This window comes from Solea solea, chromosome 6 (assembly GCF_958295425.1).
Source record: "Solea solea chromosome 6, fSolSol10.1, whole genome shotgun sequence".
Taxonomy (NCBI): domain Eukaryota; kingdom Metazoa; phylum Chordata; class Actinopteri; order Pleuronectiformes; family Soleidae; genus Solea; species Solea solea.
Window position 1 is genome coordinate 6,332,945 of NC_081139.1, and position 13,654 is coordinate 6,346,598.

General features: G+C 41.0%; 1 protein-coding gene across 2 annotated transcripts in view; it reads right to left on the reverse strand.

The window, feature by feature from the left end:
* Positions 1 to 183: 183 nt before the first annotated feature.
* The window catches only part of kif5ab (kinesin family member 5A, b), a 55,352-nt gene continuing 41,881 nt past the window's right edge, over positions 184 to 13,654 (reverse strand). Inside the window, exons 18-29 of one of the 2 annotated variants that reach the window (XM_058630787.1) lie at positions 13,590 to 13,654; positions 12,339 to 12,448; positions 11,407 to 11,508; positions 10,878 to 10,938; positions 10,691 to 10,762; positions 10,433 to 10,537; positions 8,790 to 9,006; positions 7,193 to 7,454; positions 6,236 to 6,300; positions 3,228 to 3,255; positions 1,883 to 1,965; positions 184 to 799 (exon numbers count right to left, since the gene is read on the reverse strand). In XM_058630787.1, coding sequence (XP_058486770.1) covers positions 1,896 to 1,965; positions 3,228 to 3,255; positions 6,236 to 6,300; positions 7,193 to 7,454; positions 8,790 to 9,006; positions 10,433 to 10,537; positions 10,691 to 10,762; positions 10,878 to 10,938; positions 11,407 to 11,508; positions 12,339 to 12,448; positions 13,590 to 13,654 — 1,157 coding nt within the window. In that variant the 3' untranslated portion in view covers positions 184 to 799; positions 1,883 to 1,895. Of the gene's footprint in view, positions 800 to 1,882; positions 1,996 to 3,227; positions 3,256 to 6,235; positions 6,301 to 7,192; positions 7,455 to 8,789; positions 9,007 to 10,432; positions 10,538 to 10,690; positions 10,763 to 10,877; positions 10,939 to 11,406; positions 11,509 to 12,338; positions 12,449 to 13,589 lie in introns of both variants that reach the window. The other variant, XM_058630786.1, reaches the window with a different exon arrangement.

Sequence of the window (13,654 nt, forward strand, 5' to 3'; positions counted from 1 at the left end):
TAGCAGGATTACTCAAAAACTACTGAACTGTTTCCAAAGAAATGTTGTGCAGGGGTTGGGCCTGGCCTAAGGAAAATCAAATGACCCATTCCATTTTAAAGCATATTCAATTAAGAGGGTGGATTCAGGATCTCTTTTCTTTTCCCTTTAACACTGCATGATACGGCATTTTTAGTATTTCCCGTTGTGTTTGAATTTGTAATGGAATGAGCTGACAATATCAAACATGCAGAATATTGCTAATTCTTTAAAGAAACATGACTAAGTTAGTTTTGACTCGTTTGCACTGGTGTTTTGACTGAAATGTTTGACGATAAGGTTGATTTACTATTGTGTTCCCTTTTTCTCGTGTATTTTTCCAAGACGATCTGAAGACTAACATCAACATGCACAGTCAAACATATAAATATTATTAAAGGGAGGCTAAAGTCCACACTATTCATGTTTAACACACATTGCTGATCCATACTCAGGTTGAATAATTATAGTAAAGATTAATTTCAGTTTAATGAACCGGTTTGGTGTCCGCTCTGAAACAGCACTGCCAGTGGTTACCCATAACACCGTCTCTTTCCCCCCTTTCTATATGACATTTCTTTGTAGTCCAGGTGATGTGTTGGAGGGTGCAGCAGCGATATGGGTGTGAGCTGCCAGGTTTTTGCAATGCAGTGCTTGCCAGGAGCAAACCAAGGGAGCAAAGGGGAGATGAGAGACAGAGTTCAGGTACAGCAGTGAGAGTATGGAAGGAGTGGATTAGCTGCATGCAGATTTACACAAGAGGCCTTAGAAAAATATCTGCCTGGAGAAAGAGAGAGAGAGAGAAACAGAGACACAGAAACAGAAAGTTAGACCAACAGTCAAGTCAGATACTTTTGAGAGAATAAGACGGCAGGAAAAAAAAGTGACAGCAGCTGGTGAGTCATACGAGCACCGCCAGAAGGAACGCATCTCAAGTCATTTTATTTCTGGTGTCTACACTGGGAGTTAGCCGTGTTTGGGAAGTGCACAGAGCACTCTGGGACCAAATTTAGATTTCTTGAAATGTAAAATTCAGCAGCAGTGTGCAAAACTCATATTTGCACTGCAGAAAAGTGTATGACGACTCTCTGAGGTTAAAATGTTCAATGAAACATTAATGTTACTTTGTTGTCCCATACAGATTTTATATTAATCCTAGACTTTAGCTACCCCAATCTGAAACAGAAGCAAATATCCCTACTTTCTGGGTATGTTTGTAAAAAAAAATTAAAAATAGTTTAAGTTCATCCTGGCTGCAGGCAGGATTACAGCTACAAACTCTCAGATCATCAGAGAGCCAAACCCAGACAGCCTCTAAAGTCGTACTAATGTTTCATAGGACACGGTCGGCTCCTGACTCAGTATATCCACTTTAACCTGTAAACGGAGCCCCTTTTTTTGAGTAAAATACTGAAGACCATGAAATAATAAACACAAATAATACAAATATTCCTGTGTTCAGTTCTGCACATGATGTGGTGCTACCAAGGCCAAGCTACTAGGCCTCTTTCAACAATGCCATGCATCCAAAAGCCATGTGGGTCTCAGGAGAGTATCCACATTTACTGTATGTGAGATCTGATGTTATCGTAGTTTGCACGTAAGCAGCGCTTTGGATGAACCATTAAATAAGTGACAACTGCAAAATTGCAAGAGAGAAAAAGTCTAGTTTCGTAGCAGTTTTTTTTATAAAACAGTTTTTCAGAACTATTGAGAGAAGCCAAACCCAGGCAGCCTCTAGATTTAGTGCACTTGTTTGTGAGTTTCCTGTGAAATTGTCTTATTGAATAATTCCCAGTGGCATATGTAGCTGATAAATCACAAACTTATTAGAGGGTGTTTCTCTGTCTCAGTGCTTTCTTACCTGCTCAGGACTATTAGCTGGCTGAGGCGTCCAGCTGCAGGCTGTACAGTTTAGCTGGGTCCTGATTGTCACAGACGTCAGTTCTGGGCACAGAATTCACATTCAGACTCATGCTACCCGACACACAAGGACAGCAGGTCGGCCGCAGCAGCAGAATCAGCATCATCACCAGACGCAGCAGCAGCAGCAGTGGCAATGGCAGGAGCAGCAGTAGCAGTGGCAGCAACAAGGGGGCAGCGATGTAGCAGAAAGACACAGCAGTGTGGAAGGAAAGTCAGTGCATGTAGGGTGACAGTGCCCTACTCATGATATTTACACATAACTGACAATCATCAAAGTCTCAGTTCTATCCATTAATCATGTCTGGCATTGACACTGAATTTAAGGCAACTGGTATTTACATCTTGGACCAAACCAATGCTTGGTTGTCCACAGCTCTGGCCTCATTTTGACCAAATTGGACCCCTCTGTTCATGTTCTCAGCAAATACATGCAACTCAGCTTTGACATGCAACGAGCACCACGAGTGAATTAAGTTTCCCTGAGAAAAATAAAAACGTCTCTTCTGGCAGCCTGAGCCTCTGAGTGAGACATTTTGGAGGGTAAATGTTTTTCAAAACCTGTTGACAGTCAGCAGGCCTCTGCTGGTGATAAAAAATAAGGTGTATCTGCAGTGTTTCTGCTTTAACAGCACTGTGGTGAGCAGGTGACAAGGTATGATATCAGCGCTCCAAAAGACCTGACACTAAGCAAAAGGGGGCAAACGTTAATAATACGCTTGCATCACAGCGTATTGGATAAATATCAGTGGCTGCAGGACAGTCATTTGACCTGTGAATAAAGCAGATTGTACCCTTTCGGTTTTCCGCCCTATGAAGACTGAAGGTTGCTCTTGAAGGTTGCTTTGACCTGAACGGTTTGCTGGACTCAGCCATCTCACTTAATAAACACAGGGAGAGGCCAACAATTTCACAGAGAGGTACTCACATGCACTGTCATGCACACGCAACAACATGCACACGCAGCTGTACCAGGGACTAGAATGAGAACAGAAAAGCTCGGATAATGCCACCACTTAACTATAGCTTCACAGGAAAATAGGCTGCTGCTATTATGTTTAAAATTTTGTGGGACAACCTTCAAAGAAAATAATAATTCAGGGCATTCCGCTGCAACACGTTGAAAATAAACCCTGAAGTGGCTCCTATAAAAATCCTACACATGGTGCACTATGGAGGTTTGAGCCTGACACCGATATAACAACATGAGCGCCTGCATCAAGACAGCAACAACAACAAAAAGCAGCAAGTGTTTTTGCAGGTTGCATAACTTGCACCATTCTTACCTGTTGTCATTGATGTCAGTGGTGTTTCCTGTGAACAGAGAGAGGCAGGCAGGTGCACAGTGAGGGGGGGTGGGGGTAGGTGGTGTGTGCATTCATGGATAGAAAAGTGGGTTTGCTACACACACACACATACCTGTGGGCTTAAATTAAACAGCCAAAAGCAAATGTTAATTCATCAAATTGGAACAAGCAGCTGCATAACGTGTCTCGAAGTTGTCGCAGAGGAAAAATCCTTGTGCACTAATTGCATTTACTGTGAAAACAACCAATATAATAAGATAATCACTGTCATAGTGGCATATGAACATTTGCTACTGGACGTGAATATAGCATCATTTCACAACAGAGCTGTGCAGACAGAATTTGTGGCAAGAGATTTCTTAGGAGGGAAATTTAAACATGGGTCTTTTAAAAAATGTCTGAACAAGCAGAACACAGTTCCCCACTTCTAAGATGTACATTGTCTCATTTGTACAACTTCTACTATACCAAATAGAAAAAGTAACTCAAGTGCTAAAAGCTCCCTGCTTCCTTGCAAAACACAAAGCTCTGCTGTTCTGCTTATTGATCGGACTGTTATGACCATAGTGAGCAGAACAGCATTTGCGTAGAAAAATGGGTCCCTGTGATGGTTCTGCTTGCAGTGCCTGGCTCGTGGTTTGCAGAGCATTTTGTGGAGCCCAATAAGATTAATGGAATTAAATGAATTGAAGTGTTTTCTGTCAATCCTCAGAGGCCGTGTTCTCACTGAACTGTCATGGATTAAACTCACAAATTACTTATAAAGTGATACAGCGTATTGACAACCAGACATGTCAATAAGGCTGGATGGTTAATAAATGAAATCAACCTGTATGCATTTATTCACTGCTGTTCATGGAGACAAGGTCATTGAATTTGATCACTCAAGGAAAAAAAAGAAGTCAATTATCAAACAAGAGATATGGGAATGTGTAGCAGCAGTTTTGTTCTTTCCTATAAGCTTTTGCTGAAATACTTCTTTCGGCTTCACCCTTTAGGAGTCGCCACAGCAGATCATCTGCCTCCATCTTATCCTATCCCTTGTGTCCTCTTCTGTTACACCAACTGTCTTCATGTCCTCCTTCACAACATCCATTAACCTTCTCTGTAGACTGTTCCTCCTGCCTGCCAGCTACATCTTCAACATCCTTTGTCAAATATATCCCTCCTCTGTGACCAAACCATCTCAACCATGTCTCTCTCTTCTTTTCCAAACCGTTGAACCTCAGCTGTCCCTCAAATATGCTAATGTAAATCTCGGCATCCATCCAGCTTAGCCTCCTGTCTTTCAGACAGTGCCACTGACTCCAAGCCATACATCATAGCAGCTCTCAATACTGTCTTGCAGACCTTTTTCACTCTTGCTGCTATCCGTCTGTCACACATCACCCCTGACACTTGTCTCCACCCACTCCACTCCACCCTGCCTGCACTTACTATAATATATATCCTTAGTTTCCAGTCTCTCATACACATTTTTCCTTTAAGCCACACACTTAGATTCCCAGTACTCCAGCTTACTTTCTCCATCTCCCTGGCTGTCCCACTTTTCCTTGCCATCCTCTTCCTTTGGATGCCCTCGTGCACTTCCTCATTCCACCACCAAGTTTCCTTGTCTTCTTTCCTCTGTCCAGAAGAAACACCAAACACCTCATTGGCTGTATCCCTCAACACTTTTTCCCAATACTCCCAATCATCTTGTAACTCGTCACTACCCATCAGAACCTGAACTTTGCACAACTGTTTTCCTTTTTCAGCTTCCACCATTTCATCCGTGGCTCTGCCTTCACTCGTTTCCTCCGCTTGGTTTCCAAAGCCTAGCCATGCTCTCCGCTGGCATCACTTTGCAGTCTCCTATCTCCTTCAGATTGCATATTCTGCATAGACTATAATCTACCTGCATATATTATTCCCTATGCTCCTCTTGTTTCCTGAAATACATATTTCACAAAATCCATGACCATCTGTCCTTCCACATTAAACTCCTTAACCCCATACCTACCCAACAATATCGTTTCCTTTACCACTCTCTCTTCGCTGGGAACACTGGCTACCACTTCATTCATCTCACTCCAGAACTCGAATAATAATTAAAAGTAATGCCTGTCTTAACATTACAAATATCACTAGGAAATAGTTTATTTCAAACTGCCGTTATTGAGGACGAGTATGCTTTAAGCCAAAGCCCAGCTATCAGTATTCTCACCTAAAACATCCCTTTTGTTTACATAAACATCTTCATGAATTGTATTTATGGGATCACTAAACAGGATTGATATCTGTGATATTTGATGTGTAATAAAAGGCTGGTAATGTCACACAAAATTGATGCATTGGCTCTTGGACCGCATCTGACTTTTATTGATATTTCCTGGAGAATCAAAGAGATGTGGCGCTGTTACACGAGTCTACAACTGTCACCATTGGGTCAGAGGCTGAGTTGGGCACTTTGCCTGTCTGGTTCTCTATCTGTCTGGCTGAGTAATGACACTGCAAGCCTAATCTATCTTCCCCCACAGTGAGCTACTGATGAGAACAGACACACACATACACACAAGACATGACGATGCACAAAAGCCCCGAGCTGCAGTATCCAAGAGAAATTAGCATTTTCTTGGTGGATATCTATACTTAATCGCCTGTGCACCACTAATCTAGGGACACTTTTTAATCCAAACCCTCTTCTCCATTCACTGGTGGTTCAGAATCACAGTCTGTGTCTCTACTACAAGCTTATTATTCAAAGATGAAAGCCAGAAGTAAAAAAGACAAATAAAAACAACAGCAGGCTGTTATCACGGCAGAAGGGCAATTACCGTGAACTCGTTTAACAACCAACAATATAAAAACATTCAAACATTATGGCCGGTGTGACGACCTGATGGAAATCACTGAAATGGCCATAAAAATATGTAAAAATCACTCCAGCTGATTGTAATCGTGATATTTCTCATTATTCAAACAGGCTTTATCTGTGCAGAGCTCACCATTTTCTGAATCAAGCTTCTCTGCAGTGCTGTTGTCTGCTTGGCTCGCTGGTTCAGCTGGAAGTCTGCAAACAGCAACAGGCAAACAAAACAAACGCCGGGGTAAGTGTAGCTGCAGCTTTCACTTTCAAAAGCTTCACCTGTGTTTATTCAACACCATAAAATAGAAACGAACGGTTGAAAACATTCATAATAAAGTCTAAACAGATTAATAGCACGATACTCGTGTATACACGTAAATAATATGAGACTTGACTTTTCAAGATCTTCACTAACAAGATATTAGAAATGCAGGATTTATTGCAAATGCTAGAGCAACAAGTGCTTATTCTTGACCTTAGACATAAAAAATAATAAAACCAATCAAATCAAAATGCCAAAGCACAAATGATTAAAAACATAGGAGGAAAAGGGACCTCACAAATGTTATTTTTCCAGTCAAGAAAGCGAGCTGTGATTGAAAGCAACAGAAAGAAAGTCAGCATGTGTTAACCCATAGACCTCATGCGGCACAATCTGTGCCGCAGGCGAACCCGCGGTAATTTGCCAAAGGAATAATAAATCATACATCATTCATAATATTCAGGCTTTAAAAAAAAAAAATGCAATTTCCGTCTCCTTATGAGTTGTTGAGTCAAAGTTATGATTGATTTCATATCACATTTTGGAAGTGATATAAAGTAGCAATAATTGTGCAGAAGTCAAGAACTGTGACGTATTTCCAAAATTCACAAATTCAATACGATTCTTAAAAATAAGAGTACCTTTTGCTCAGGTGTGTTTAAATAGTTGGTGAAAATTCTAATTTTTTTGGATCAATGACACATTCTTATCCATCCAACACTTTATCCTGTACGTTTTAACATAGTAATGGAAAAAAACAGCCAAAATGTGTTAAACTACTACATATACAGTACTGTACAAAGTGATCAAATGTGTGTAAATGTGTTTACTTACGTGTTGTTCTGAGCATTGCTGTCACGCAGCTCGTCGTTTTGCGAGACGAGCTGTTTGACGGGGATGTTCTGGTTGGAGTTGGCCTCAGGTAAGCGGCTCTCACTCTTTGGCGCTGGAGGACTAACAGGAGCAGCTGCTTGTTGGTTGTTGCTGTTGTGGGAAACAGCGGCGGAGAAGGCAACGGGGTGATCGTTGTAGCCCCGGATGAAGAATGGATTGTTGGGGGAGCAGGATGGGTAGTGACCAGGACGCACTGGCTTGGCTGTAAGTGGTAATAGACGATTGATTTATTGATTGGCTCATATATCCAGAAAAGACAAGAACATGTCCGTGTAATGCTTCACACTCTATGACGGCACAACATTTTTAATGCACCGACAACGCTGAGAGTCTATTAATATACAGCACGGCATCATAATCCTGAAATAAAAATCTCGAAATCTTCTCTAATCGATAGTTAATTTTCTCGCAACAGTACCCGCGTCTCATTTAGCTGCTTTTCTAATCAACTGTATTTCCCTCAAACCAGCTTCTTTATCGTGTGAATCACTACATGCAAAAACATTCCAGCTGAGAAATTTAACAGAAAACGAATGCATTAGTTTACTTCCGTTTCTATCCGTTTTCAAACATAAAGCTGTGGTCCCACAGTGGTGGTGGTGTGTCTGGCAGATTTCATTGCTGCGTAAGAAACAAGGCGGGAACATAGAGCTCGATCAGAGAGCCGCTCGCTGATGCAGGTGTATGAAATGAATCTCAAGAGCAGTGAAGGAAGGCAAATCCAACTACGGATGTTGCCTGTGGGGAATCACAACACAGATATGAAAAGGAATGGTTGCTTCACACCAGGGGATGGATTTTTCAAGGCCAAACAGTTAAGAACTGTGGCGCAGAGAGGATTCACATTTATTCACATCTTAAAAATTACAGAGCACATTTATATCAACACATCAGCGATCACATGTACTACTGCAGTGAGGATTAGGAGATGAAGATGGACTGGTTACAAATTCTACTCATTTGTTTGACAGATTTTTGAGAGTGTTGTGCTGCACAGTTTACGTTAAGACTATGGTTTATTATCCATAACAAATCCATTTAAGCCATTGCTTAATCAGCTCCACATCACTATGCATTGTGTTTTATACTTAAAAAGAGCAAGACGCACCCACAAAATGATTTTACAGCTAAAGGATAAATGTTGAGTGGTAAATTGGATGTGGAGGAGTGAAGAATGGTGCGTAATTACATGACATATTTAATGAAAATGTGACGTCAGTGTTGTGGTGACTACTCAGAATTCCTCTGGGGCACTGGAGCTTTAACATGATTTTGTTTTGAAAACATTTGTTAGAGATAATAAAAAAAAAGGTTGCAGACACGATGTGTGTGATATTATTGCATACCGAATAGCACAGATTGTAGGAAAGCAGTGCATGTCATAAACAGCTTTGCGATAACAAGAGAAGCTCAGGGTGACATCCACAGATGGATGAAATGGATCATTGCCTACCTATAGATTAGAGGACGCCTATCATCATTACATATCTTCGACTGAGATGACTCGTTTAATCTGTGAATGGGGTGTACGCATTACCAATCTGTGCAGCATGGGGCCGGCGGAAGGGATTGTAGGTCCTCATCACATTTTTGATTCGCTCCACCTCCTGCTGGTAGTGGCAGCGGTCCTTCATGGCTCCCTCTTTTGCCTCCTTCAGTGCACCCTCCAGGGCCTTAACTCGCTCAGCTGTAGACCGAAGACGTTTCTCCAGTTTTGGAAGCTCACAGCGAAGGTCTGCATTGTCACGTACCAGCTGTGACACACACACACAGAAGAACACATTTACTGTATTTCAGAGGATTGTCTGTGTCATATTTGAAAGCTTGATTTGAACCATAAGGGACGACCATTTTGTCACACAATTTATGAAATTTCCAGGACAAAAACTAATTCTGCAATATGAAATATCAAGCTGATTGAAAAAGATTACCTTGAATCAAAATAAATGTGCAGATTTATAGATTTTTGCAACACTGAATACATCAAGTTTCTTGTTTTATGTGGAAATGGCAAACATAAAAATATCTGAGAACTTCAAAGCTTAAATAAGTTTTGTTAGCCTTATGCCTTTACATTGAGACTGTGCTGATTTATGACCTCGTCTTTCATCTTCCATCCCCACAGAACCAGCGTGTGGTGGACAGGAGTCTCCCAGCAACCACTTACAAGATTGTTTTGGTTTTTTTGCCTGACAAACTGCTGCATTGCAGCTCTCACCAATTTTTCAGCTCGAGTAAATGTGTCTGGCTGCAGAACTTTTAGCACATTAACACTTAATCCGACTACTCTAGTGCATTTAGTAATATTAAAAAAGGATGTGGAGAGTATATTCATGTCTAATCTTTTCAGGCACATGATTGCTTTAGAGATTGAGTGTTTGTCAGTTACAGAGGGGGTAAATACCCTGAGTGCTTGTGCACATCTGCATGAGGATGAATTCATTTGTGTTCATCAAATCCGAGTCGCAGTTTTATGATTTGTGGCTGCAGTTCCCTGAAGCCAGCACCTTCTTCTTGGTTTATCACCTCTCAGTGCTTTGTATTCAATTCAATTAGGCTTTCATGTGAAGTTATTTGAGTGAAATCCCTCTTGGTGTAAATATTACTTATGCCAAATGGAGTGCACTGACAAACAATATGCTCTCTTTTAGTTTGACTCAGTCTTTGTCTCTTCCCTTTATTGCAAAATTGAGAACATACAACATTATTAATTATGTTTACCATGCAGACCAGTGTGTCATATGTAACCTGGGCAGAGCGCAGATGTTTTTCTGTGCTTGGAGGTAAAGTAAAAAGTTGATGCTTCAAAGGAAAACAGAAAATGTCAACTGTGTGATCTAAAAACATTAAATGTACCTTTTTTGTTTTATTGTCATTGTAGTAAATACATGTAAAATGTAGTCAGTTGTTTTCTCCACGTAATGAATGCAGACACATTCCTGTTTACTTCACAAGTCTTTGATTCAGCTCATTTTGTGTTTGTGCGTTCTAACGGTGCAGAAACACCTTTCTGTTATGTTTTTGTAGTGTCTTGTGAGACGGTTATGCAGGCTGGTCATATTACTTACTTCCTTACATATTCTGTTGACCATTTGTCCTGATTTTAAAAAGGTGCTGGACAGGAAAATGTTATTCCTGTCTACATCACTAATTTACAGTCTTGTATCTGCAGCTGGTTACCTGTTTGTGGACCTTTGTAAGCTGGTCCAGGTTGTTTTCAAGGAAGGAAATTTTCTGTTTCTGGGTGATGTATCCTCCAGTATGATCGTGCTCCATCCCTGCACTCTGTAAACAGAAGAGACAGTTTATGGCTAAAATTAAGTACAGTAGTTAAAGAAAAGTCATTTGCAAACTAGATTGAGACACACGCTCCTGTGGTTATATGTGGAGGACTGATGCCGTTGGGTGTTTTTAACAACCTGGTTAACGTGTGCTTACTTTTCTAACTCGAGACGTGAGGTCTTGCACAAAAAGCTTGCGGAGGTTGTGCAGGGTGTGGAGCTCTCGAGCCTACAGTATGAAGAGAGAGAGAGTAAGTGGTGCAATTAAAGCAGTTATGGATTATTTAGTGGATCAGTGGCCTCTGAGGGAGACAAGTGAATCGTGACAGCAAATAATGACTTACAACCGTCTCCTCCAGCCCTTTGAGGTCCTGCTTCGACTGTTCATGCCGCTCATTAAGAAATCTAAAAATATCAACGAGAACATTGATAGGAAATCGCTCTTATCATGAAAACATCCTTTTCAGAAAAACTCATAAACAAAGAACAAACACAATGTGAACCAGTGATGCCCAGCTGTCATCAGACACAATATGCAGCAAAGGTCAGTGCAGAAAAAGTCTTATTAACAGCCTGCTGCTAACCTTGTTTCAAAAATGGAGACGCAAACACTGAGGAAAATGGCAAGAGTAAGAAGCATAAACAGGGTTAAAAGAGCCTCCAACTAAATTTAGCCTCAGTCTGTATGACGGCATGAGAGACGCATACTGTAAATAGAGTCAGAGCAGCAGAGCGAGAAGAAAATAAATAGACTAAGAGAAGGCAAATGACAGGGAGATATGGAAGATGGGAATCAGAAGGGGCAGCTTGCCCCGAGGCCTCCATATGGGGGAGTGTTTGAAAGATGGCCAGCACAGTAAAACGGGGACTCACGTCAGTTCCTCCAGCTGGCGGCTCTTGTGATGTTCTTGGCTCCTGAGACACTCAAAGTCAACGTGCAGTTGCTCCAGCTCGAGCTGTTGCTGCTGGTTACAGCTAAAAAAAAAAAAAAGTGAAAGCAAATTCAGTCAATGATTAATTGTATGAGAAACGTATGCCAAAAGCAAAGCATATGGTACGAACGCATCCTGATTTTCAAAATACAAGGTCTTTGATTTTTCTATAAATGCTTCCCCCCTGAGTAAATTGCCACTCAACTCTAAGGCTGGGTATCGAACTTTACTGTAATACCTTTGTTTAATGCATGAGGGTATGTTGAGAAAATCTCAAGTGACGTGACAAGTTTAATGAAACACTTTGATAGTGCACGAAAAATAAATAAAGGGCAAGTAATATGAAATGATTTCAAATAAATAGATAAATTCACGGATCTCATAAAATTGTATAGTTCAGGAATTGGTATAATGGTCCAGAAATCAATATCCTTACCGTGTTTTTCAGCCCTACTCCAGTTGTCTACTACACTACACCACCCTTACATTTCAGACTTTGCAGCACGAGCAGAGCAGCCCCACATATCTATTCATGCAGAGACTCCAGGCCAGCAACTAAATCTACTTCAGCCCTTCAAGACAGATCTGTCCTGCTGTCTTCTTCTCCCAGTTTATGAAAGCCGAATGGAAATTCTGATTTGAGTCCATGGACAGACAGTGGGTAGGCTGTTTGCCTCTGGGAACATGTTTGCTCCTTAGTATAGTTCCAAATGTTTTTCCAAATTTTGCTGTATTGATCACTCTGCTTTTAAATACCTCTGTGTATTGTATGTATGTATGCATGCATGCATATCCCTGTAGGGATACATGCCAAGAAGGTTTGGAGGACAAACTGTGCATCTGAGGAAGTGGGAATTACAATGAAGCACTAACTCGTTTAACTCGTCAATGATCTTCTGCTTCTCAATGATCTCGTCTCGCAGGTGGCCGAGCTGTTTGCAGTGCATTTCACGGTGCGATTCCATCTGCTGCTCCAGAACTCTCTGAGGTGCAACCAACAAGAGTGGGCGAGAGACATATAATGAGCAAAGAGAAGGAGAGAGAGTACCCCCATGAAGTAACAATAGGATAACAAGAGAGGAGAAGATTACACACACAAGTGTGGACACACAAGGCCTTACGGGCATTCAACACACACGCACACACACACTGTACACACCACAGATTGTTCCTGACACTGTCAATATGAATGAAGTGAGACATGGCTAATAGAACGTCAGCACAGAACTTCAGAAATACACCCACCCACACACACACACACACACAAACACACATTCAGATAATGAAAACAACAAATAGTGACAGATGCATAGAAGTGTGTTTAGTGTCACATATTTACATTTAGGCTACCAAAATAACAACGTAGACACAAGAGGTACCAACAAGACAAAGGTGGAACTGATCCTGGGTACGATAGTAGATGTCCAGGGACAGGAAACAATAACCCAAAGACATTAATATGCCCCAGCACATTTTTGGAAATATGCCATTTGCATCTTTAAATTAAAGTCAGTTAGATTGGATTTTTTTTTTGTGAATTGAAATGTAACATCTTGTTTGTTTGTTCAACTGGAGCATCAAAATAACAATTTTCCCAATTTTCTTTCAGCTGAGAGTTCATTTCAAGTCCATTTCACTCTGGTTGACTGAGCAAACTTCTTATTGCCTCCTTCGCCCACACACGAGTGAGATACCCTTAGATTTTGCAGAGGCTTTTTTTCGGGGGGACCAAATGAATCGAATTATAACAATAAAAAAAACGACTCTTTTCATTAAGGACCTTTCTATTCACTATTTTAATAATGACTGTAGATAGGGGACAAAGGATTTTTGGGCCACTGGCTGCAATTTATCATAACATAATGAGAATGAATTGCATTGATCTTCTTATCTTACTGTGGAGAAAATTAAAAAACTATGTTTCCTAAAGTGTCTAAACTGTTCTCCAAATGGATTTTTTTATTACTTGCAGCTACAGTAGTCGCTATGCAGAAGAACTACAGACATAGTCCACTAATGCACCAGTCACCATTTGACACAATCCCACATCAAAAACACATGCACCTGCCGCTGAGGTTTGATTTAGGTCACTACACTACGTTCCTCTCACTATAGTCATCGTACCTTTATATCACAGTAATCCTGGACCGACTTTTCACTCTCCCCCCTGGTCATCCGTGACACACTCT